The following is a 26,187-nucleotide window of genomic DNA, read 5'->3' as shown; positions in this document are numbered from 1 at the left end:
ATGAGCCGGATTTGGAAGAATTCCAATAACAAGTAAACTATGTTTGTAAAAAGCTTGCATCATTTTGGCAAACCAGCGGAAACAAGGAATATTTTTTAAAAAAATATTCTGATTGGCTTGAGTGCAAAGAAATTATTATTGTAAAATGCTGTTCGCCACCAAAAGTTTCTAATTCACATCGTGGACGTCAAAGAAGGATTGCAATGAGGTTTCAAATAGGACGAAACGCCGACGCATAGCAGAGGTTGCGATTCGAGATGAGTCTGCTGCATCTTTTTTTCGGATGTCTGATGTCCATGGGAATAAATCAATTTCCGAAATAAGTATTGAAGAAGTTTTAGTCATGGAATGCCAACTAACGAAACACCAATACTGCTACGTATGTACATCTATGTAAATCTATAATAACACCTTACCAACATGGGTTTGTGAAATCTAGGTCCACTTCTACTAACTTATTGGAGTTCTCTTCTATCGTAATTAAAGGATTCGAGAATAAAATGCAAACAGATGTAATTTACACTGATGTTAGTAAGGCTTTTGACTCAGTAAGTCATCACCTCTTATTATATAAACTTAATCTTTTAGGGTTTCCTCATAGCCTAATTGAGTGGATCTCCTCATACCTTTCCAACAGAATTCAGAATGTAATGGCTTTGTGTCTAAATGTGTCCAAGTTACTTCTAGTGTGCCCCAGGGTAGTCATTTGGGTCCTCTATTGTTCACTTTGTTTATAAATGATCTTCCTTCTGTTATTAAGCATTCCCGTGTACTAATGTACGCTGATAACGTCAAGCTTTGCCTGACATTTAATGATAGTCTTGCAATGTCACTGTTGCAATGTGACCTTAATCGTCTTGAATCTTGGTGCATAGTAAATATGTTACATCTCAATAGCAATAAATGTAAGTTTATGACCTTTTGTAGGGGTTCTTTCCATGTAAATAACTATGTTTTATATAACACTCCTCATGAGCGAATTGAAGTTGTGAATGACTTGGGGGTTCTGCTTGATGCTAAATTAAAATTTGATAAACATATTCTGTCTGCTGTAAATAGGGCCATGGGTGTTCTGGGATTTATAAAACGCTGGTCGAAGGAGTTCAATGACCCCTTCATTACCAAAACTTTGTACGTCTCACTGGCTCGTCCTATCCTTGAGTACGGATCTCTTGTCTGGAATCCCCAGTATAGGGTTTATCTAGATAGGATTGAGTCGGTGCAGAAACAATTCTTGTTATTTGCTCTTCGTAGTTTAAATTGGAATCCTAATATTAGATTACCACCTTATTGCAGTAGACTTTTATTAAACCTACCTTCTCTAAACCTTCCTTCTCTTTCTGATCGTAGAAATATGCAAGGTGCTGTTTTTATACAGAGACTAATTAAATAGTAATAGTGAAATAGAATCCTTGGAGTTGTTAAGTCAAATTAGTTTTGCAGTTCCTGTCAAGATCACTAGGAATTTTCTCCCTTTTCTCATTTCTCGTAGAACTACTAACTTTGCTTGCCATAATCCCTTCCGTATTCTATGTGTGAATTATAATAATCTTAATAACGTAGTCTTTTAATATTTATTCGCGGTTTTTTGATTAATGCATGCTGTTCACAAATTTATTTTGTTTTGTTCGCGCGTCAACAAGCCCGTGCTTGCTATCGCTGGGCCACTTGATGGTCCTGCCGTTAGTACGTCAACGTCCGAATAATATTACTGTCAGCGATTCTCAAACAGAAGTTGAACTTCAAAGTTTATTAAATCACACTGCTGAACGCATATTGGAACTTCAAAAAGAGGTTATCTACGATATCAATGATGACCATCTAATTTTATTTGGAAAATGGGGATTCGATGGTAGCACTGGTTATGCTAAATATAAAGAGACGATGGATAGCGACTTAGCAGACAGCAATAGGTTTGTTACATCATATGTGCCCCTTAGAATGGTTACAAGGTCGGACCATTCCAAGATTATTTGGAAGAATCCAAGGCCATCATCGACTCGATATTGCAGACCAATCCGGTTCCAATTTAAAAAGGAGACGACTCAGCTTTGCCTAGATGAAGAAGCCTATTTCGAATACAAGATTGATAACCTTAAAACTAGCAAAGTTGAAATACAAAATCGAAAAATAAATATCGATCATTCCTTGCAACTTACCATGGTTGATAAATTCAGCAAAATTTGGCGACTATGCTCTAGAAACCGCAAAGCAGCTGATTGATAACTATCTCTTGTTTTATCTCCCTCCATCGGTTCATAAAGTTTTACTTCATGCTCCTGATATTATAAACCATTCTTTATTATCGATTTGAGAGCTTTCTGAAGAAGCCGCTGAGGCGAGAATTAAAGATATTAAAAAACTTTCGATTGCAACATACGCGCAAAATTTCACGAGTCACCTCAAATACAGATTTATTTAACAGATTGCTTTTAAGCTCTGACCCATTTATTAGTGGGCAAAGAAAAATTACTTATATCCAAAAATCACCGCTACTAGCAACAACCATTTCTTTACTAAATGAAACAATTATGTATACGATTTTGTAATATTGTTTGTTTTCTACTTAAATATATTATTATTTTTTTGTTATCATAACTTTTTTTGAGGAGGTCGACGTGGGAGTGGAGTTGAGCAATCACTCCAATATTTTTCTATTATAGTTCTATCTTTGTAAATAACTTACAGTAGAAATATAAGCCTGATCTGACCATTAGAAGTGCTTTTTGACTGCTCTCTCATGAAAGCGCCATCCTGTGGAAGTTATAGGATATAGTGGTAGGATCTGGTAAAATTTTTTATAATATATTTATAATACTTTTCTAAATTTGTGGTGAAAGTTTCATAGCGATAGCACACCTAGAAGTATTTTGTACTGTGGTATGGTGCAGACCGTTGAAACAAACAAACCTGTCCATCATGGAATTGACATAATGTCGATCGTTCATGTGCATCACAGGGTCTATAAGATCGACGCCAACTAAAGATCTCGAAGTTATTGTTGGTATAGGCACGATAATACCCAAAAAATCGCTCGAAGGACTGCCGCTATGATCCGCTATGATCAAAGCGCTCTATATAGAAAGACTCTTATTGACACGAGCTTGACACCCCTTTAACAGCACTCTATTAACACGATATACATACATTTGGGTAATTCCATAACGGAATTTGTCCCGTGCGAGACTCTTTACATTGAAAATAACATAAACTGAAACAATTTTAAAAATAAGAAAAGGTTATTTTTATAGCTATAGAATAACATTCACTTATTCTTAAAATTGTTTTAGTTTATGTTATTTTCACTGCAGTACACTGTAAATAAATAAATTATCAGAGCGTTTTAAAAGCTCTACGATCAACTGATTATCAGCTGTGAACGGACAAACACACCATATGATTTTGCAATGAACTCTAGAAAATTATTTCTTTTTGCACGCATTCATTTCGAGTTCCTCGGATAATTAAAATGTTTATTGAATTTATTAAAAGTTTGGCTTTTTATTTTCTTCAAGGTATGTATTACAAAAAAAAAATCAAAGTTTGTGACCGGTCAATAAATGTGTAGCTCATAATACGTAGTGGTAATTCAGTGTATTAACAACGAGCCTGGATTAGCGTACACCTGTCTTTCGTGAAGTCGAACTTAACGGATTCAAGTGGATTCAGTCTAATTGTTTTATTAGCCGAAAGTGTGAATTAGTGGCGTCCAAAATTAGTAATATGAACTGCTATTACCTGCTAGCCTTCAAACTATGGTACTCTTTAAGCACAGTCAGTAGCAAAAAGGGATTTTTTTTTAGTATGGCACTCAGAAGTCATCCCAATTTTTTCCATCATCCCATCATTTTTTAGATAAAGTTTATATATGAAATTTGTTAATTGAAGTTTAAAAAAATAAAAGTAAAACAAAATTTTATATTTAAACAATTTTTTTTTTAAATTAAAAGGTTTAGGTTTAGGTAGGGCCGGCTGCCCCCGTACGGGGCAAAGCATAGACCAGTGGAGGTCCGTAGCTGTACCGATAGCTTATCTACGTCTCAGAAATCACGCAGTATGGATGCATTTTTGGCATAAGCCAGCAGCATCCTAGGGGGTAGCCGTGAAACGTCCTGAAGATCGTTGTGGCACGGCGAATTAAGGTATTTCAACCGGAGTCGGGATAACGCTGGGCATCTACAGAGAAGATGCTCGAGTGTTTCCTTAACCCCGGGCTCGTTGCATTTCCTGCACTGATCACTGTTCGTGATACCCAGCATTACAGCATAGACAGCCGACAGAGAGTGACTAGTTAAAATGTCTAGCATTAGTCTGCAGTCTTTCCTTGAAAGCTGCATGACGAAATTGGTTAAGTTTTTGTTAGTAGAGGCACACATCAGCCTTGCAGTTTTGCACGAGTTGGCATTGCGCCAGCTAGCGTCCCACTGAAGTCTAGAGCACACCTCAATTTCTCTGCCTAGAGTTCGCAGGGATATCGGAACATTGCACATGTTACCGGCATCGAGTCCCACTCCCTCTTTGGCGAGAGAGTCTGCGATCTCGTTGCCATCGATGCCCTGGTGGCTCGGGATCCAATAGATACGCACGACCGCAGATGCGTTCAGCGACTCTATTGCTCTTCTGCTGTCCAGGACAACTTTGGACTTGACCACATCAGAGTATATTGATCTTATTGCAGCCTGGCTGTCAACAAAGATGTAAATAGAGTTATGATTACGCTGTAAACCCCGAGCCAATTCGGCAGCCTTGCCAATGGCAAAAACTTCCGCCTGGAAGATGCTCCAGTGGTCTGGGAGTTTATAGGAATGTTTGGAGACCGGGTCTGGGCAGTATACGGCCGCTCGGACACCATCATCCATCTTCGACCCGTCGGTGAAGAGGTTGAGGGCTTCGGGAATGCATAACCCTTCCCGCCAGCAGTCCGGTTCCAAGAATATTGTTTTAATATGGTCGGCACTGGTAAGGGGGATAGTATAGTCCAAGTCTTTACTAGTCTCCCTACCAATGGCGCTGTGACCATAGCCTAACAGGCCCAGATTGCCTGTTGCGGCAATCCTTAGGGACGATTTTGCGGCTATGGATTGCGCGTATAGGTTTAACGGTTCAACCAGTGTCTACACATTAATTTTAATAGTATATATAACAAATTTCAAGTTTTTATCTTTAAAACTAGAGTTTATGCCAAAAAAATCGACTTTTTTCCCATAGTGCATAGGCCAAAAATAAAAAAAAATTGATTTTGAGTTATTCTAGCGAAAAGCGGTTTTACATCAGCTGATTGTCCAAAATTGGTTGTAAGGTTTTAAGTATTTCCCCCGGTTGCCCCAAATGAAATATTTGTATGTGCCGTTATTTACTAATATTTAAAGATTATAAAAATGTTTACTTCAGCTGCGGAAGCCAGCGGATGCTCATTTGCCATTACAAAATTCAACCTGACCTCATTTTCCAATAGCTCTATCTAGGAGGGAAGCACGTTTTTGTTCTTTGTCTGTTATATTGTTGTTGTTGTGATTTTAGTTTCTTGTACTTTCGTTTTTCGCTTTGTGTTTTATGTTTGAGTCAACGCAAGTATTCTCGAAAGCTTAATTTTAACATTTGGCTTAAAGAATGCGGTACACTTGCCCAAAGATATAGAAATGTGTTGGATGCCTTAATTAAGGACATAAAAATAAGGGATATGAGCCGGATTTGGAAGAATTCCAATAACAAGTAAACTATGTTTGTAAAAAGCTTGCATCATTTTGGCAAACCAGCGGAAACAAGGAATATTTTTTAAAAAAATATTCTGATTGGCTTGAGTGCAAAGAAATTATTATTGTAAAATGCTGTTCGCCACCAAAAGTTTCTAATTCACATCGTGGACGTCAAAGAAGGATTGCAATGAGGTTTCAAATAGGACGAAACGCCGACGCATAGCAGAGGTTGCGATTCGAGATGAGTCTGCTGCATCTTTTTTTCGGATGTCTGATGTCCATGGGAATAAATCAATTTCCGAAATAAGTATTGAAGAAGTTTTAGTCATGGAATGCCAACTAACGAAACACCAATACTGCTACGTATGTACATCTATGTAAATCTATAATAACACCTTACCAACATGGGTTTGTGAAATCTAGGTCCACTTCTACTAACTTATTGGAGTTCTCTTCTATCGTAATTAAAGGATTCGAGAATAAAATGCAAACAGATGTAATTTACACTGATGTTAGTAAGGCTTTTGACTCAGTAAGTCATCACCTCTTATTATATAAACTTAATCTTTTAGGGTTTCCTCATAGCCTAATTGAGTGGATCTCCTCATACCTTTCCAACAGAATTCAGAATGTAATGGCTTTGTGTCTAAATGTGTCCAAGTTACTTCTAGTGTGCCCCAGGGTAGTCATTTGGGTCCTCTATTGTTCACTTTGTTTATAAATGATCTTCCTTCTGTTATTAAGCATTCCCGTGTACTAATGTACGCTGATAACGTCAAGCTTTGCCTGACATTTAATGATAGTCTTGCAATGTCACTGTTGCAATGTGACCTTAATCGTCTTGAATCTTGGTGCATAGTAAATATGTTACATCTCAATAGCAATAAATGTAAGTTTATGACCTTTTGTAGGGTTCTTTCCATGTAAATAACTATGTTTTATATAACACTCCTCATGAGCGAATTGAAGTTGTGAATGACTTGGGGGTTCTGCTTGATGCTAAATTAAAATTTGATAAACATATTCTGTCTGCTGTAAATAGGGCCATGGGTGTTCTGGGATTTATAAAACGCTGGTCGAAGGAGTTCAATGACCCCTTCATTACCAAAACTTTGTACGTCTCACTGGCTCGTCCTATCCTTGAGTACGGATCTCTTGTCTGGAATCCCCAGTATAGGGTTTATCTAGATAGGATTGAGTCGGTGCAGAAACAATTCTTGTTATTTGCTCTTCGTAGTTTAAATTGGAATCCTAATATTAGATTACCACCTTATTGCAGTAGACTTTTATTAAACCTACCTTCTCTAAACCTTCCTTCTCTTTCTGATCGTAGAAATATGCAAGGTGCTGTTTTTATACAGAGACTAATTAAATAGTAATAGTGAAATAGAATCCTTGGAGTTGTTAAGTCAAATTAGTTTTGCAGTTCCTGTCAAGATCACTAGGAATTTTCTCCCTTTTCTCATTTCTCGTAGAACTACTAACTTTGCTTGCCATAATCCCTTCCGTATTCTATGTGTGAATTATAATAATCTTAATAACGTAGTCTTTTAATATTTATTCGCGGTTTTTTGATTAATGCATGCTGTTCACAAATTTATTTTGTTTTGTTCGCGCGTCAACAAGCCCGTGCTTGCTATCGCTGGGCCACTTGATGGTCCTGCCGTTAGTACGTCAACGTCCGAATAATATTACTGTCAGCGATTCTCAAATAGAAGTTGAACTTCAAAGTTTATTAAATCACACTGCTGAACGCATATTGAACTTCAAAAGAGGTTATCTACGATATCAATGATGACCATCTAATTTTATTTGGAAAATGGGGATTCGATGGTAGCACTGGTTATGCTAAATATAAAGAGACGATGGATAGCGACTTAGCAGACAGCAATAGGTTTGTTACATCATATGTGCCCCTTAGAATGGTTACAAGGTCGGACCATTCCAAGATTATTTGGAAGAATCCAAGGCCATCATCGACTCAATATTGCAGACCAATCCGGTTCCAATTTAAAAAGGAGACGACTCAGCTTTGCCTAGATGAAGAAGCCTATTTCGAATACAAGATTGATAACCTTAAAACTAGCAAAGTTGAAATACAAAATCGAAAAATAAATATCGATCATTCCTTGCAACTTACCATGGTTGATAAATTCAGCAAAATTTGGCGACTATGCTCTAGAAACCGCAAAGCAGCTGATTGATAACTATCTCTTGTTTTATCTCCCTCCATCGGTTCATAAAGTTTTACTTCATGCTCCTGATATTATAAACCATTCTTTATTATCGATTTGAGAGCTTTCTGAAGAAGCCGCTGAGGCGAGAATTAAAGATATTAAAAACTTTCGATTGCAACATACGCGCAAAATTTCACGAGTCACCTCAAATACAGATTTATTTAACAGATTGCTTTTAAGCTCTGACCCATTTATTAGTGGGCAAAGAAAAATTACTTATATCCAAAATCACCGCTACTAGCAACAACCATTTCTTTACTAAATGAAACAATTCTGTATACGATTTTGTAATATTGTTTGTTTTCTACTTAAATATATTATTATTTTTTTGTTATCATAACTTTTTTGAGGAGGTCGACGTGGGAGTGGAGTTGAGCAATCACTCCAATATTTTTCTATTATAGTTCTATCTTTGTAAATAACTTACAGTAGAAATATAAGCCTGATCTGACCATTAGAAGTGCTTTTATGACTGCTCTCTCATGAAAGCGCCATCCTGTGGAAGTTATAGGATATAGTGGTAGGATCTGGTAAAATTTTTTATAATATATTTATAATACTTTTCTAAATTTGTGGTGAAAGTTTCATAGCGATAGCACACCTAGAAGTATTTTGTACTGTGGTATGGTGCAGACCGTTGAAACAAACGAACCTGTCCATCATGGAATTGACATAATGTCGATCGTTCATGTGCATCACAGGGTCTATAAGATCGACGCCAACTAAAGATCTCGAAGTTATTGTTGGTATAGGCACGATAATACCCAAAAAATCGCTCGAAGGACTGCCGCTATGATCCGCTATGATCAAAGCGCTCTATATAGAAAGACTCTTATTGACACGAGCTTGACACCCCTTTAACAGCACTCTATTAACACGATATACATACATTTGGGAAATTCCATAACGGAATTTTTCCCGTGCGAGACTCTTTACATTGAAAATAACATAAACTGAAACAATTTTAAAAATAAGAAAAGGTTATTTTTATAGCTATAGAATAACATTCACTTATTCTTAAAATTGTTTTAGTTTATGTTATTTTCACTGCAGTACACTGTAAATAAATAAATTATCAGAGCGTTTTAAAAGCTCTACGATCAACTGATTATCAGCTGTGAACGAACAAACACACCATATGATTTTGCAATGAACTCTAGAAAATTATTTCTTTTTGCACGCATTCATTTCGAGTTCCTCGGATAATTAAAATGTTTATTGAATTTATTAAAAGTTTGGCTTTTTATTTTCTTCAAGGTATGTATTACAAAAAAAAAATCAAAGTTTGTGACCGGTCAATAAATGTGTAGCTCATAATACGTAGTGGTAATTCAGTGTATTAACAACGAGCCTGGATTAGCGTACACCTGTCTTTCGTGAAGTCGAACTTAACGGATTCAAGTGGATTCAGTCTAATTGTTTTATTAGCCGAAAGTGTGAATTAGTGGCGTCCAAAATTAGTAATATGAACTGCTATTACCTGCTAGCCTTCAAACTATGGTACTCTTTAAGCACAGTCAGTAGCAAAAAGGGATTTTTTTTTAGTATGGCACTCAGAAGTCATCCCAATTTTTTCCATCATCCCATCATTTTTTAGATAAAGTTTATATATGAAATTTGTTAATTGAAGTTTAAAAAAATAAAAGTAAAACAAAATTTTATATTTAAACAATTTTTTTTTTAAATTAAAAGGTTTAGGTTTAGGTAGGGCCGGCTGCCCCCGTACGGGGCAAAGCATAGACCAGTGGAGGTCCGTAGCTGTACCGATAGCTTATCTACGTCTCAGAAATCACGCAGTATGGATGCATTTTTGGCATAAGCCAGCAGCATCCTAGGGGGTAGCCGTGAAACGTCCCGAAGATCGTTGTGGCACGGCGAATTAAGGTATTTCAACCGGAGTCGGGATAACGCTGGGCATCTACAGAGAAGATGCTCGAGTGTTTCCTTAACCCCGGGCTCGTTGCATTTCCTGCACTGATCACTGTTCGTGATACCCAGCATTACAGCATGGACAGCCGACAGAGAGTGACTAGTTAAAATGTCTAGCATTAGTCTGCAGTCTTTCCTTGAAAGCTGCATGACGAAATTGGTTAAGTTTTTGTTAGTAGAGGCACACATCAGCCTTGCAGTTTTGCACGAGTTGGCATTGCGCCAGCTAGCGTCCCACTGAAGTCTAGAGCGCACCTCAATTTCTCTGCCTAGAGTTCGCAGGGATATCGGAACATTGCACATGTTACCGGCATCGAGTCCCACTCCCTCTTTGGCGAGAGAGTCTGCGATCTCGTTGCCATCGATGCCCTGGTGGCTTGGGATCCAATAGATACGCACGACCGCAGATGCGTTCAGCGACTCTATTGCTCTTCTGCTGTCCAGGACAACTTTGGACTTGACCACATCAGAGTATATTGATCTTATTGCAGCCTGGCTGTCAACAAAGATGTAAATAGAGTTATGATTACGCTGTAAACCCCGAGCCAATTCGGCAGCCTTGCCAATGGCAAAAACTTCCGCCTGGAAGATGCTCCAGAGGTCTGGGAGTTTATAGGAATGTTTGGAGACCGGGTCTGGGCAGTATACGGCCGCTCGGACACCATCATCCATCTTCGACCCGTCGGTGAAGAGGTTGAGGGCTTCGGGAATGCATAACCCTTCCCGCCAGCAGTCCGGTTCCAAGAATATTGTTTTAATATGGTCGGCACTGGTAAGGGGGATAGTATAGTCCAAGTCTTTACTAGTCTCCCTACCAATGGCGCTGTGACCATAGCCTGATAGCCCAGATTGCCTGTTGCGGCAATCCTTAGGGACGATTTTGCGGCTATGGATTGCGCGTATAGGTTTAACGATTCAACGCCAGCTATTACCTCGAGGGCTTTAGTTGGCGTCGACCTGATAGCGCCTGTGATACACAGTAGCGCTTGACGCTGTGCCCTTTCCATGATGGATAGGTAAGTCCTTTTTTCAGTGGCCTGCCACCACACGATAACACCATAGGTGAGGATAGGGCGAACAACTGAGATGTATATCCACCGCATTAGATTAGGAGATAGGCCCCAAGTGCAACTAAGCATCTTTTTCGCCATGTACAAGGCTCCGGTGGCTTTCTTCACCCTTTCTAACACGTTAAGCTTCCATGACAGTTTGCGTCGACCTGATAGCGCCTGTGATACACAGTAGCGCTTGACGCTGTGCCCTTTCCATGATGGATAGGTACGTCCTTTTTTCCATGGCCTGTCACCACACTATAACACCATAGGTGAGGATAGGGCGAACAACTGAGATGTATATCCACCGCATTAGATTAGGAGATATGCCCCAAGTGCAACTAAGCATCTTTTTCGCCATGTACAAGGCTCCGGTGGCTTTCTTCACCCTTTCTAACACGTTAAGCTTCCATGACAGTTTGCTGTCCAGAACCACACCTAGGTATTTTACTGCTAGGCTCGGCTTTAGCGTGGTGCAACCTATTTTTGGGGGGGACCACGCAGGTACCTTATACCTCTTCGTGAAGAGGATAAGGTCCGTTTTGTCCGCGTTAATGCTGAGCCCGGCTGATTCGGCCCATGCTTTAACTTCCCGCAAAGTAAGTTCCATTACGGAACTAAGGGTGGTTGGGCACTTCCCACTTATCAAAATGCTTATGTCGTCGGCATAGGCAATTAACTTGGGGGCCCGTCTATTAAATTTTTAAAGTAGGCTATTTACGACCAAATTCCAAAGGAGAGGCGAGAGAACCCCACCCTGGGGAGTGCCACCTCGCACTACCTTTGTAATGGCCGCATCGCCCCACGTAGCCACCACCCGCCTGTCACAAAGAAGGCGGTTGACCCACCTGTGGATCGCTGGTGCCGTGTTAACTGAGGTAAGGCCCTTCATAATAGCGTCAGTGGTGACGTTATTGAAGGCGCCTGAAATGTCAAGAAATGCACCCAAGGCATATTCTTTATAGTGGTCTGCTTTTTCGATGGAGGCTACTAAAGCATGGAGAGCTGTCTCAATGGACTTGCCCTTTGTGTACGCATGCTGATTTGGGGACAACAGATGCATTGAGTTCCTTCTGATGTGCAAATCAAGTAGGAACCACATGACTGCATTTACCCGCCTTGGGCAGGAAAATGACTTTCGAGGTCCTCCAAAGAGTGGGGATATGACCCCATGCGAGGCAAGTCGAATAGATGCCCGATAGCCACGGAACAATCGTGAACTTGTTAGCTTGCAGCATTGCTGGCGAAAGTCCATCGAGACCTGGCGACCTGACCTTCGCAAAGGAGTCGATAGCCCAAATTATTTTATTAAATGTAATTAGACCGGCAGGGGGTCTCATAACTGGGAGACTAGGAAGGAGCTGCCAGACACTGTTCTCCATTCCAATACATCCCGTGAAATGAGTTGAGAGCAGTGCTTCAAGAGTTTCAGCACTAAAAAAAAATAATAAAAATTATTTTAAAAAAAATTTGTTTTTAACTTATAATATCTATGATTTTTCTCTAATCAGTGAAAAACCCGACTGAAGACATATATTTTAGTATAGAAGTTATTAATTAAATGCCGCTAGCGAGACCAAATCGCCCACTGTGGAACGCCTCAACAACTTGACTGATACCTGGAGGAGTGGGTGCGGCTGCCCTGAGATCTTTTGACAGTAAAATTAAAGCATATTCTTATCTTCGGTGGGACTTGAGGATGATGTCTACTTCAAATAACATTCACGTAATTAAGTATGTCATACAGATATCAAGAAAAGACTGCAGGAAAATGCTTGGCATTTTAATTGAGCAGTGTTTGTTGGATGCTCATGCGGTAAGGCTGTGTATCACAAATAATGATTAGTGAAGGAAATGCAACGAGTACAGAGTCAAGGAATGATTGGAACCTCTACTGTGTAAATGTCCGGTACTACCCAGTCTCCGTCTAAGATTTCTAGAACTCACGGCTATACGCTAGGATGCTTTGGCCTAAAATGCATTCATACCGTGCGACATCTGAGAAGAAATTATCAAATTGGCCATATTTTCTGAATTATAATACTTCAAGAACACTAATACCCATTTTTTTTTTTAATTTTTGGTCTTCGTTGGTATTTTGTTGTCAATACTTAAAGTCTATGACACTCTTGAACTAGTAATACAAACAAAAAAGATTGAACATGGAATTTAATGGTCAAGGTATTTACAAATATATTATTAGCACTAAATGTTTAGTACATGTGATAAATTGTCCAATCGAAGAATTCTACCTTTATTTTGTAAGTATATGAAAAAAGTTTCAGGTTTCTATCTTCAAAAGTTTCTTCTTCAATTACGATTTGACGATAGCCTTTTGCAAGGCCTAACGTGGTGAATTATTGAGCTTTACAAAGCTTGTCTAATGTAGAGTTCATTATAGATAATGGATATTTGAAATGATTTAATAGTCTATAATCTACATGCGATCTGTATTTTTGTACTCCCGAATTATCTATTTTTATACTCCTAACCCATATACTCGTTATCCATCTGTCTGTCTATCCGTTATTATTAAACCTAAATCTCACAGGCTCTTAGAGTACAAGATATATTACAATTATTTTGAATGCACCTTTTTTTGCAGATCAAATTTGATCCAGTTTCGTACCCGTTAATAAAAAAGTTAGAGTTCCGTGATTTTTTGTATATACAATGTAAGATGGAAAGGGCGATGAGTCGGTGTGAACGGACATCGATATATCTATGTGAGCAGATATCGATTGGTCGCCGTGAGGAAGTATCGAGTAGCCGGCGTGAGCAGAAATCGGAGTCGACAGAAAAGGAACAAGCAGCAGTACGAGAACAGCAGCAGTAAGAGCAGAGCAGTAGTACGAGAACAGGCGGCAGTACGAGTAGAGCAGGAGAACGAGTAGAGCAGTAGTACGATAACAGCAGTAGTACGAGTAGAGCAGTGGTACGAGAACAGCAGTAGTACGAGCAGAACCGTGATCAGCAGTAAAGCAGAACAGCCGTGCGTGTCATCGTATTCAGCAGTATATAAATTATCAATAATCAATTATAACTTACTATATTATAATAAAACTAAGGCAACTAGCCTTATATACAATAATAACAGCAGTATTAATGATTTCTATATATTGTACTCAATGATTTTTTTTATGTAATACTACATCGATTTAATATTGTGTTATTTGGTCGCCGTCTCTGTAATACAACTATTCGAATTTTTCGTTAAGCATTTTCACAATATTATTTATTCTGAGTTCTGTTATATAAAAGTCTTTTTAAAATCAATACATGACACTTTTCTTTGGATAAGTCCATTCTCAACAAAATCATATGATTTATTTTAAACGTACTTTTTTCGGAATATTCAAATTTAATTAGCTATTAAAAATGTTGAATTAATATTAATATTATTTTTAAAATTCTGACATTTATATTGATAGAACATATATATTGATTTTGTTTATTATTATTTTCTTAATGAGTTTGTTGTTGATTGTTATTGTTATAATTATTACATCAAAATTACGCTTGTTCTATGATTTGTTTATTGCTTTGCTGGGGCAGAAGTAGGTGTGACACAATTTTTGGGCAAACTTAGTTTGCAAGCATAACAACAACATAACAAGCGCTCTTGAAAAAATATGATATTTCTAAAATCTAAACCCCCTTCTGCTATTTACATACATTTCCTGGAGGCACATAGTTATAATACCCTTCTTCAGTATGAGTAGCAGATATAAAAACAAATGTTCGCAATAGAGTGGTCTCTTCAAAATCTACGCAAAATCTACCACAGTACCGCCATCCTACCATCAACCACTCACTCACCTTTATACTGAGTAACAATAACCAAAGTATTGTAGAAAGCTCAACTCTAGAAATCATTAAGATATACAAATTTATGGTACTTACTAATGAGAGTTTTTCTCACCACCTTTAAAAGACCCAGTTACGTGTTTTGCTCCTGACGTATTGTCATACAGTCATACTGGTTTACAGTCAAGTCAAATACAGTCAAATACGTCAAAATTAAGTATGGAAAATCATAAGCAAACATGTTACCAACTGATTCAAACAGTGCTAAAATACATAAGCGTAACCATCTGGTTCCCATGAAGATATCGATTCCAACTGGGAGATTTAACCAGTACCACTAGCTAACCATTTATTGTCCTGTTGGACAGCTCGCTTGAGTTAGCCGAATGGAATTACCGCCTATCAAGGCTCCGAATTCGAGACCAGTTGGCTTGCAAGCATATACACAATAAATACACATAGACATACAATACATACAAAACATACAAAGATTTCTATCAAAGAATCATTTAGGATTTATAATTTTAAAAATTCAGTACTAATACCCTGATTTGAACCCCAAGGCATATATGAGAATATTTTTCGAATATTTTGATTTGGGACACCATTGTTGCTGCCGTTCCCCTAACCAATATCATTTTTCTCGTTAGAAATTAACAAATATTGAAATCTGTGGATCTTAAATTATTTTGGCAGGTTTGAAAATTTAACTTAATTGAAAACACTAGATATTTCTTGCTCGGAATTTTTGTAGTAGTACCTTGCAGCACCGGCTGGCAAAAATCCTATACTGAACCCTCCCCGAGGGTGCTGGCTGGGTAGGATCTGTATTACCTCATTGTCATCGGGTAGCGATCTCTACTATGCGCCGACGTTTCAGGTATTGCCGATTCTAGCTGAGGGCCCTGCTCCTTATCCTTCGGTCATCTGTCTGTAGATAAGAAGCAGAATCCATGGTACGAGGTGTCTGACAGTCAGAATGAAAATGCTATGGGGGGCTCCGAAGAACAAAATTAGCCAATATATCTCGGATGGAGCATTTTAACAAATCAACTCGGGCTGGCTCGGGAAGGCGTGACTGCTACCACCGACGGGCTGCGTGTCGGCAGAGGTCACACCTCTGATGCGGTGGGTGCAGGCCAAGTCAGTTGTTACACCGCTAGGCTGCATCTCGCCGTTGCTCTCATTGGCAGAGGGGACCCTAACGGGAAAATGTCTGCTGAGCGGTGGCGGTTGACCCATAGCATGCTGGTCGACGCACTGTTTGTTAGGATGAAGAGTGCCCCAGCCAGCCGTCAAGATCCTAACATGCAAGGACGACCCAGCATTGCTATGGTTGAAGGCGACCGTCACCAAATTGGACGGCTTGTGGGAGGGTGCCAAACTGAACGTGGTGGATAGGAACAACATTCCGTTTATACGGAAGGCTAAGGTCCTGTTCCCTACAGCCGTGCAGGGCGAGCGAGCGCTTCAACTGCTTAGGACGACGAGTGATTGGTCCGTGCTGAAGGTTGATGAACCTTTACCCAGTGGTGGGCAGCACGTGATCATTCAGATCAATAAAGAGGCCGACGATCTGCTTTATAAGCGCAATGGTAAGATGGCGTGGCGCTTAGGAAGCGTGTACCTTCGCCTTAAAGAACACCATCCAAATGACAATGACTTTCACAAATTGAGGACAGGGAAGGTTGAGGCAGATCTCGGTCTTGAGAACATGACCGACGCCACCCTGCATCTCAGCCTGACTGACGAGACGAAGGAGGTGGGGAGGAACTGTCCATGCAGACGGGACCCTCGCGAGTGTGCAACCGTCTAGTGAGTGTGCTGCAACTCAACCTCCATAAGTCTAAAACGCCTGCGGCGGAGCTACTACTCGCCCTGGAGGAAGAGTCTGCCTACGCGGCTTTGGTTCAAGAACCGTGGATAGCGTCGCTGGGCTGAAGTCGCCTAATTACAATTTATAAGTCCTGACATTGGAAAGTAGATTGAGAACTGCCAACCTTGTAAGGAAGGGGCTAAAAGCTCATCCGTGGTGGTGCTGGCGAGCTGTGAAGGATGTATGCTGCTCGCATCCTGCTAGATGGCCCATGACGCACCGGCTCCACCTGAAGAGCTGTGGAGACTGGTGGACATGGTCTGCTCTTTTAACAGACAACTAATAATCGCAACGGACGCCAACGCCCACCATAGCGTTTGGGGAAGTCCCGACATAAACGAAAGGGGTGAGTCAGTTCTTGAACAGAGGTGAGGAATCTTCCTTTGTAGGTCCCACCTCTCGTAACGTGCTGGACTTATACATAGAAACTGATTATACTGATGTAGGTGAGTGGAAAGTCATGGATAGACCCTCCTTCTCTGATCAAATGTACATCCAGTTTAACCCAGATCTCTCATCGCTGCGTGGTGAGCTTACTAGAATGTTTTAACTTGCTAAAAAAGGCGGACTACGTCTATGTCTGCGGTGAGTACAGGTCTCTCCTGAAGTCCTACAAGAAGATGATCCGATCATCTAAAAGGTCTTCATGGAGAACCTTTTGCTCAGACCTGGACAACATAAAAGACACCGCCAGACTGAGGAGGCTGTTATCCAAGCAGGCTTCTAGTCTTAGTCTCCTCAAGTCAGGCGATGGAGTATGAACGGAGAGCAGCGCTGAAACTCTTGAAGCACTGCTCTCAGCTCATTTCCCCGGGATGTATTGGAATAGAGAACAGGGACTGGCAGCTCTTTCCTAGTCTCTCAGTTTTGAGACCCTCTGCAGGTCATATTACGGACAATAAAAGAATTTGGGCTATCGACTCCTTTGCGAAGGTCAGGTCGCTCGGACTCGATGGACTTTCGCCGGCAATACTGCGAGCCAGCAAACCTACGGGTTTGTTCCTTGGCTATCGGGAATCTTCTCGCATGGTGTTATATCCCCACTCTTTGCAGGACCTTAAAAGTCATTTTCCTGCCCAATGCGGCAAATGCAGTCATGTGGTCTCAAATGACTTCCGGCTAATCAGCCTAACCTCTTTCCTGCTAAAAACTTTGGAGAAGTTACTTGATTTACACATCCGAAGCAACTCAATGCAGCTGTTGTCCCCAAATCAGCATGTGAACACTAAGACAAGTCCATTGAGACGGCTCCAGCGATCCACAGGTGGGTCAACCGCCTTCTTAGCGACAGGTGGGTGGTGGCTACGTGGAGCAATTCGTTCATTAGAAAGGAAGTGCAAGGTGGCACTCCCCAGGGTGGGGTTCTCTCGCCCCTCCTTTGGAATTTGGTTGTGAACAGCCTACTTTAAAATTTTACTAGACGGGTCCCCAAGTTTATTGCCTATGCAGATGACATACATAAGCATTTTGATAAATGGGAAATACCCAACCACCCTTAGTTCTGTAATGGAACTTACTTTACGGGAAGTTAAAGCATGGGCCAAATCTGCCGGGCTCAGCATTAACGCGGACAAAACGGACCTTAGGCTGATGCCAGAGTGCGAAGCGATGCGAGAAGCGATGAGCAAAGCGAGAAGATGTGAGAGTGACAGCTTTGCGAGAGCGAGCTACATTGTTCTATTTTTCAGTTATTAATATGATTGTGACGGATTCGGACGAAGATTTTTTTGCTTCAAGTGCAACATTTAACTTTATTTTAAAAAAAAATGGCGTCCACCCGCTTACTACAGTTAAGCGAAACGAAATAGGAGAGTTCAAAAATTTATATAACGACTTGAGAAACCACCCAGAAAAGTTTTTTAACTAGAGAGTTGAAGCGATAAAGCAGGTTGCAAACTGGTCTCTCGCTTTCTAGCTTGAACTCGAAACTCGCTTCGCTCTCACTCTGACATCTTTTGAGCGATTGCATATGAAAAAGGTTGCAGTGGTTTATCGCTCGTTCTCGCCGAATATTATCGCATCGCTTATCGCGCGCACTCTGACATCAGCCTTATCCTCTTCACAAAGAGATATAAGGTGCCCTTATACTTGCTTACTTATATGCGCAATCTTTAGCATCAAAATCGGCCCTTAGGATTGCTGCAACAGGCAATCCTGGTCTATTGGGCTACGGCCATAGCGCCATTGCACAGTGGTTCGGCTTGTATGGAGCCGCGGCCATAAATACTTCTAGTTAAAAAATTTTCCCCAAAATAATAAAAAAAATATTACAAATATATTTTATAAATATTCGCCATATCGTGCGTCTATATGATCGGTTAAAAATACAAATTTAGTATGAAAAATTTATCTAAACTCTCAGACTATTAGTTTGGTATAGTTTTACATATGCTTAGCAAATTTTATTAAAATCGGATAACTAAATCATATGACTGTCATAGGAAAGATTAACTATTTTGTGTTTTATTATACTTCAGTTAAATCTTATCCAATCCTCGAGCTATACACCTTCTAAAATATAATATTATCATATCAATAAATCCTAAATTAAACCATCCTACACAAATTCGCTAAATTGATATTTACACAGCCATCAACGAATCAATATAATTATTACATAAATATATACTGCTAGTTATACTGTTACAAAAAGCGTTGCATACTTTTACATCTAAGATAGTCAGTAGTAAACTATGCTCAACAATTATCTTTTGATTATAAAAAGAAAACATTCTGTAGGCTTGAGTTGATGTATTTTTGTCCTAAAGTATTTTTCCTCTTCGATTGACAGTTGAGTTGTCTCTTTTTTGAACTGACAAAGGAAACTGGCCTGCAGTAACGTGTTGATCCAAAAAATTAGAAGTCGTGTAACCATATTAACGATTAAAAATATATCCGCAACTTTCCGCACCTAACCTTAACGATTTTAAATCTTAAAACTATGACAAAGAAAAAAATAATAATTCTAATGTGGCATCGTGTGGCAACACAACTAAAACTTTAGGTAAACACATTTAAGACACACAAAAAAGGTACAAACAAAAGGGTTTCACATATCAAGTTAGTTTTAATTAATTTTATATCAAGTTAGTATCAATTAATTTCATAAATTGAAATAAATACCTTGGGCTTTAAAATCCATTTTAAATAATATAAATTTATAAACTTTAATAGTTACCAGCCCGATTTGAAGTGCGCTTTTGCTTGCGAAATATTGCACCTTAGCTGCAATGCGCTGTTGAAATGAACACGTGTTCATGCTTTTGATTCTATTTTTAGAAAGTACCGTTAGGTTTCCAGCGAAAACCGGTTTGCAAATTGAAAGTTTGAACATTTTAGAGACAAACTGTGTAAATTGAGTTTAAATATTTTTTGATCGGTTTTTTGATTTTTGGCCTCTGGCGGAACCACTGTGCATTGGTAGGGAGACTAGCATAGACTTGGACTATACTATCCCCCTTACCTGTACTGACCATTTTAATACGAGATCGCAGATACTCTTGCCAAAGAGGGGCTTGATGTCGTTAACATGTGCAATGTGCCCATATTCCTGAGATCTCTAGGCAGGGAAATTGAAGTACATTCTAGACTTCAGTGGGACGCGAGCTGGAGCAATACCAACTCGTGCAAAACTGCAAGGCTCTTGTGTGCTTCAATTAATACCAATTTAACCAAATTCCTCATGCAGCTTTCAAGGAAAGACTCCAGACTAATGCTCGGCATTTTAACTGACCACTGTCTGTCGGCTGTCCATACTGTAAAGATAATCATCACGAACAGTGACCAGTGCAGGAAATGCAACGAGTCCGGAGTCAAGGAAACACTTGAGCATCTTCTTTGTAGATGTCCAACGTTATCCCGGCTCCGGATGAAATACCTTAATTCGCCGTGTCATAACGAACTTCGTGATGTTTATCTGCTACCACCTAGGATGCTGCTGGCTTTTGTCAAAAATTCATCCATACTGCTCGACTTTTAAGACACCCTCCACCGGTACAGCTACGGACCTCTACTGGTCTATGTTTCGCCCATAGCAGAGGCGGCCGACCGAACCTAACCTAACCTCGCAGCACCAATGTTGTTTTTGAATATTTTGCTAAATATAATGAAATGGATATATGGCTTAGGCGTTTTGATAAAATTTGCTTTTCAAATATGCATTTTGTTAATTTATAAAATATGTTGTATGTATATTCAAAATTTTACACCAAAGTGTTAATTAAGCAACTATGTACGTTCAGAGTATGTATATTGCTTTAATATTAACGTATGTGGGAATTTGTGTTATAATTTCAATTCAATGGGTACAGAGCATCATGTATTTAAGCATTCTCCATTAAAGACTTTTTATTTCATTAACTTTAAATTTGTTCAACTCAAAATATCCCTCATTAGATTTTTCTCAAAATATGTAAAGTGAATGTTGAAACCTCATAAACTCACCGCTTATTTAAGACGCGAACATACATTAATAACATATTGCTAGATTTTTAAAGCTTCCTTTACCATGAATGCCTTACCTCCTTGCTCGTCCAACATAACGATGCTTCGCATCCCAACTTCCGCGCTCTAAATAAAAATACATGTTCATTTATTAATTAGTACCAATATGGGAGATTTTCTACGATTTTTTTCAAACAATATTATTCGCAACATGTGTGTAATGCAATCGGGGTTACTTCATTAGGTTAAATATAATATAAGAAGTAATAATTGAATAATAAATTCATTCCTAGGTGTAGAAGCTATGTTAAACTCATTATCTTAATTTCCCTGAGTGCGCATTTATGATAATAGTAAGTAATAGTGAAATCATAACATTCTATTATCTAATCGATTTCAAAGTACTATTGATCTGTTGAATGTTGTACAAAATTGTTTTTAAACAATACGTATTGAATTTGGACATCTATGTATATGCATATAAAGCTTTTTGTCCAAATGCATGTTCTGACTCCCTGATTAAGCATGAACGCACAGGTCAAATAGCAAATGTTAGGAGGTTCATTCCTTCACTCGGGTTGATCATCTCCAAACACTCCTGCCAATCTTGAACTTGATGTTTTTTTGGTCAAAAGTGATCATGGAGTGGTTGCCGCGAACACAGTTTCTCATATGCAAATATGATATGATGTACATGTTCTGTTGAAGTTGTTGAGTGCCTGCCTATAAATTACAAGGGTTTTTCTTAAATATATACGATATACAATTTTTTAGACAGCAATTTTTATTGTTGCACGCAAATGTAAAACGAAGAGCATGCGTAATTTTAAAGTCACGATTTTCGAAATATAAAAAAATTAAAAACAGAGATATGATTTTTTAAAATTTCTTTGTGATCAGATAAAAAATGTAAGCTTTTCTTTTGAATGAATGATGAATGATTTTCGGTCAAGATTTGACAGTACTGGTTTGTACACTCATACCGAAAGTCCCAAAAAAAAAGAAAAGAGACGTTCGATAGTGACGATGACTATCGATGCATGGCTGCACATGCACGCAAAAGTTGTAAATTCGTTGTTCGTTGCTGCAACTCGCAAAGGTCTTTCAAAGTTTTCTTTGCCAATACTCATTAGCCTTTTTGAGACTCTACATTGACCCTTAGATCTGTGGAAATGTAGCCTCACATTGGATGCAAAAACAGTATATATGTATATATTATCGAAACATCTCATAATCACTAATATTAAAACAGTATATTTTAAATATGTATGTATATCTAAATATCGAATATCGATTGTTCTTTGGCCTTACATGTGTCCGCTAGTTGCTGAGTAAAATATAAAAGTGTTTTATTTCATAAACTACATTAAAATATATGAAACAGATAAAGCGTTTACTATATAAGGATTGATGAACGGGAAGTCGACGTGCTCAACTGAACACTATCTGAGCGGATTAACAAGGAATAATTGGATTTTCAACAAGATAATTTAAGATCGTGTCTTTCTGCTGAAAGTTACAGTAGCATGAAGAGAGAGTACGACAATGACTTTCTGATTTTTATTGAAAATGTAAGAACTCTTGTCCATAATATGAACACTAACATGTGCAGTTCTTGGTTAAACGACGTTTAATCCAGCTGACTATTGTCATTAGATAGGGTAGAAAAGTATTTACAATTTAGTTGCTTTGGCTGACAATCTGGTATAATTTGCACTCTAAATCATATATCTTAAATGAAGTGTCATATCCATATACCAAATATGCCGTTTGACATATAGTTTTAATATTTTTGTGGTATATTTAATAATATCGCAATATTTTACTTTTATTGAAAGTGAGTAGCAGGTATCTCACAGTCGGGCACATTCGACGATTCTATACAAATTTACGATACAAAATATAGTGAAATGCACCTATGACCTAGGACTATACCATTGGAGTTAAAGTTCCATAAGGCAGCGTGCTTGAACCAATATTATATACATACATGTATGTATGTACACATGTTTTCTACTCAGCACACATAGTAACAAGTACATAGTCTTCTACTTTTTGCAATAGGCAATATTTATATTCTCAGTCTCTTCAGATGCCTAAAGCAACGCAATAAGCTCTCTATTTGTTCAAAATAGAGATATGTGACTAGTCAATAATAGTTAACAAACAAAAATGCATAGACGTAAGTTTACCACTTAACAAGCAAAATTGCTCACCTCTTACATTAAACAATAGCGCATACCCGGAAGTAAGCAGAGTATTTTTTAAAATTTAATTTTAAAATTTACACAATTGTAAATACATCAACCAAAAGCAAAAATTACACGATCCTGTTCTACAATATTGTACATTGCTCTCTAAGCTACCAAAATAAATATTAATATTATCCAGACCCCAGTCAAAGATCTTAAGAACTAAAACAGGGACACCGTATATTCGAAACGATAATAAAATGAGAGATTTGAATAATCGTCGATGTAAACGGCGAGCATTTATAATGTTGTGCAGCCATTCTTCTTGTCTGTCAAAATGAATAAGCGACGGAGCGTTTAATTAGCCCTTTCATGCCCAAATTAAAATGGGAACACATAGAAAATATTATTTCCATAAATGATTAAAAGGAGCCTCAAGTATGTTTCATTCCAATTTTCGATACTCTAAGACCCTTGGTATGTCATTACTGCAATATTGCCTTTTAGGCAACATTTGTTCATTATGGATTATATTATATATAAATAAATACGAAAATGTAAATGATAAATGTAAAGTCAATGTTGCATACATATATGAAACAGTGGGTATGAAAGGGTTAGGAATGCGCAATCATATATCAGTACAAGAGAAATGTCAAGTAATGATAATTAACATACTATTCCTATTTATTAAATTCAAAATTCACTTGGTTTTACGTTTAGCGTCAGGCTAGGTATGAATGTAGTTGTATTGATATACGAGATATATCTTTAGATATAATTTTGTTTTTTTCGGTACATTAATTTGATATTTTTTAACAAAATACCATTTTTACACTGTCTTGCATTTGTTGAAAATGGTAAGCGGTATGCCTTAGCTAAACACACTGTTGTAGTCCTCTTGTTTTCCTCAAAGTGTTGAAAACTTTTTATTTATTTTAACAGTTTTTGTATTCTATGAAAGAAACCGCAATAGCATTAACAATTAACAAAAATTGTTTAAAAGTATAGTGAAAGGTATAACAAGATGTAAGAAAATATTTTCAGATATCCATTATTTTAAAATGTTATATGTTTAATGTGAGCCCTAGGCTGGCAAAAATCCGGATGGGGGGCTCCCAAGAACAAAATTAGCCAAAATGTCTCAGATGGAGCATTTCAAATAAGTAAGAAAGCTAAAGTCGAGTGAGCTCGACTGTGAGATACCCGCTACCTATTTTGAATAAAAGCAAAATATTGTGGTATTATTTTCAAAATAAACCTAAAATACTAAACATATATCAAATGGTATGTTTCAAAATATACTACAGACGGCACAATGTACCAGATTGTCGGCCAAAGCAACCTAGTAAGTAGGCGTTTTGGCCCATACAAAAGTATTTCTTTAATAATTTCCACAATTTTTATCTTATCGCAACCAAATTTTCAGGAATCTCAACTAATGTTGTTATTATTCTATATACCAAAATTGTTATTCGTTTTTATTGATTTGCGGGGGCTGAAGTGGGCATGGCAAAATTTTGAAACAAACTTGATCTGCATGCAAACAACAAATGCTGTCGTAAAAAAATTATAGCTCTATATCTTATAGTCTCCGAGATCCAGTGTTTCATACGGCCAGACACATGGCTAGATCGACTTGTCTGTTGACATTGATCAAGATTATATATACTTTATAGTATACCTGTTACATACATTTCCTGCCGGCAGAAAGTTATAATACCCATAATCCCATAGGGATGGGTAGCGAGTATAAAAATCAACTCGGGCTGGGATGTCAGCCTCAACGTCGTTGGAAGGCGTGACTGCTACCACCGGCGAGCACGGGGGGGAGAGATCCTCTCTGCGTGTCGCCAGCGGTCACACCTCTGATGCGGTGGGTGCAGGCCAAGTCAGTTGTAACAAAACTGTTACAACAAACAACTCGAGGTTGATCCGCGCGGGTGCCCCTGTCTTAGCCGACTCGGACCAAGAGACCGCTACGTCAACCTCTACCGTGGAGAAGGTACGGCGTCCTCTTCAGTCACCTCGGCCTATCGCCAGCACCTCCAAGGTTGCGCAACGTAGCACGGGGGCTAAAGGAAAAGGCCAAAAATAAGGCGGCGACCCGCATTCACGCTATGCTTAGTGGCGTAGCGATTTTGGCTGTCTAGGACAAGGAGAGGCTTGCCTAGGCTAATGCGTGGATGCGTGAAAACCAACTTAGCCCCCTCCCAAAAGGCAATAAGGTGCAGACCGGTTCTGCCAAACTCGAAGGTGGAGTTCACGGCAAGCAAGCGCCAACGGTCTGCTGAGAGTCTCAAGCAAGGGGCTCCAGTGAGCAAGAGGCTGCGAGTACCTGGCTCCACCAACAATAACACGGACAGTCACAGACATAGACAGAGAGCAACAGTTGCGGACACCGCTAGGCTGCATCTCGCCGTTGCTCTCATTGGCAGAGGGGACCCTAACGGGAAAATGTCTGCTGAGCGGTGGCGGTAAGCTGGTCGACGCACTGTTTGTTAGGATGAAGAGTGCCCCAGATAGCCCAATGCCTACTTTTGAAGGCACGGGCTGAATGAATGGCGTCAAGATCCTAACATGCAAGGACGACCCAACATTGCTTTGGTTGAAGGCGACGGTCACCAAAGTGGACGGCTTGTGGGAGGGTGCCAAGCTGAACGTGGTGGATAGGAACAACATACCTTTTATACCGAAGGCTAAGGTCCTGTTCCCTATAGCCGTGCAGGGCGAGCGAGCGCTTCAACTGCTTAGGACGACGAGTGATTGGTCCGTGCTGAAGATTGATGAACCTTTACCCAGTGGTGGGCAGCACGTGATCATTCAGATCAATAAGGAGGCCGACGATCTGCTTTATAAGCGCAATGGTAAGATGGCGTGGCGCTTAGAGAGCGTGTACCATCCAAGTGTCAGCGACTCACACACATTGAGATCAGGGCAGGTTGAGGCGGATCT

General features: G+C 39.0%; 1 protein-coding gene across 2 annotated transcripts in view; it reads right to left on the bottom strand.

Annotated features, from left to right (window-relative positions):
* LOC133838900 (synaptosomal-associated protein 25) overlaps nt 1-26,187 on the bottom strand; it is a 120,650-nt gene that overhangs the window by 67,136 nt on the left and 27,327 nt on the right. The window contains exon 3 of one of the 2 annotated variants that reach the window (XM_062270149.1): nt 21,118-21,166. The exons of the other annotated variant lie outside the window; for it this stretch is intronic. Coding sequence (XP_062126133.1) covers nt 21,118-21,166 — 49 coding nt within the window. The remainder of the gene's footprint in view (nt 1-21,117; nt 21,167-26,187) is intronic. 2 annotated transcript variants of the gene reach the window in all.

This window comes from Drosophila sulfurigaster, chromosome 2R (assembly GCF_023558435.1).
Source record: "Drosophila sulfurigaster albostrigata strain 15112-1811.04 chromosome 2R, ASM2355843v2, whole genome shotgun sequence".
Taxonomy (NCBI): domain Eukaryota; kingdom Metazoa; phylum Arthropoda; class Insecta; order Diptera; family Drosophilidae; genus Drosophila; species Drosophila sulfurigaster.
Note: the sequence above shows the minus strand (reverse complement) of the source record. Positions and strands in the feature narration are given on the sequence as shown.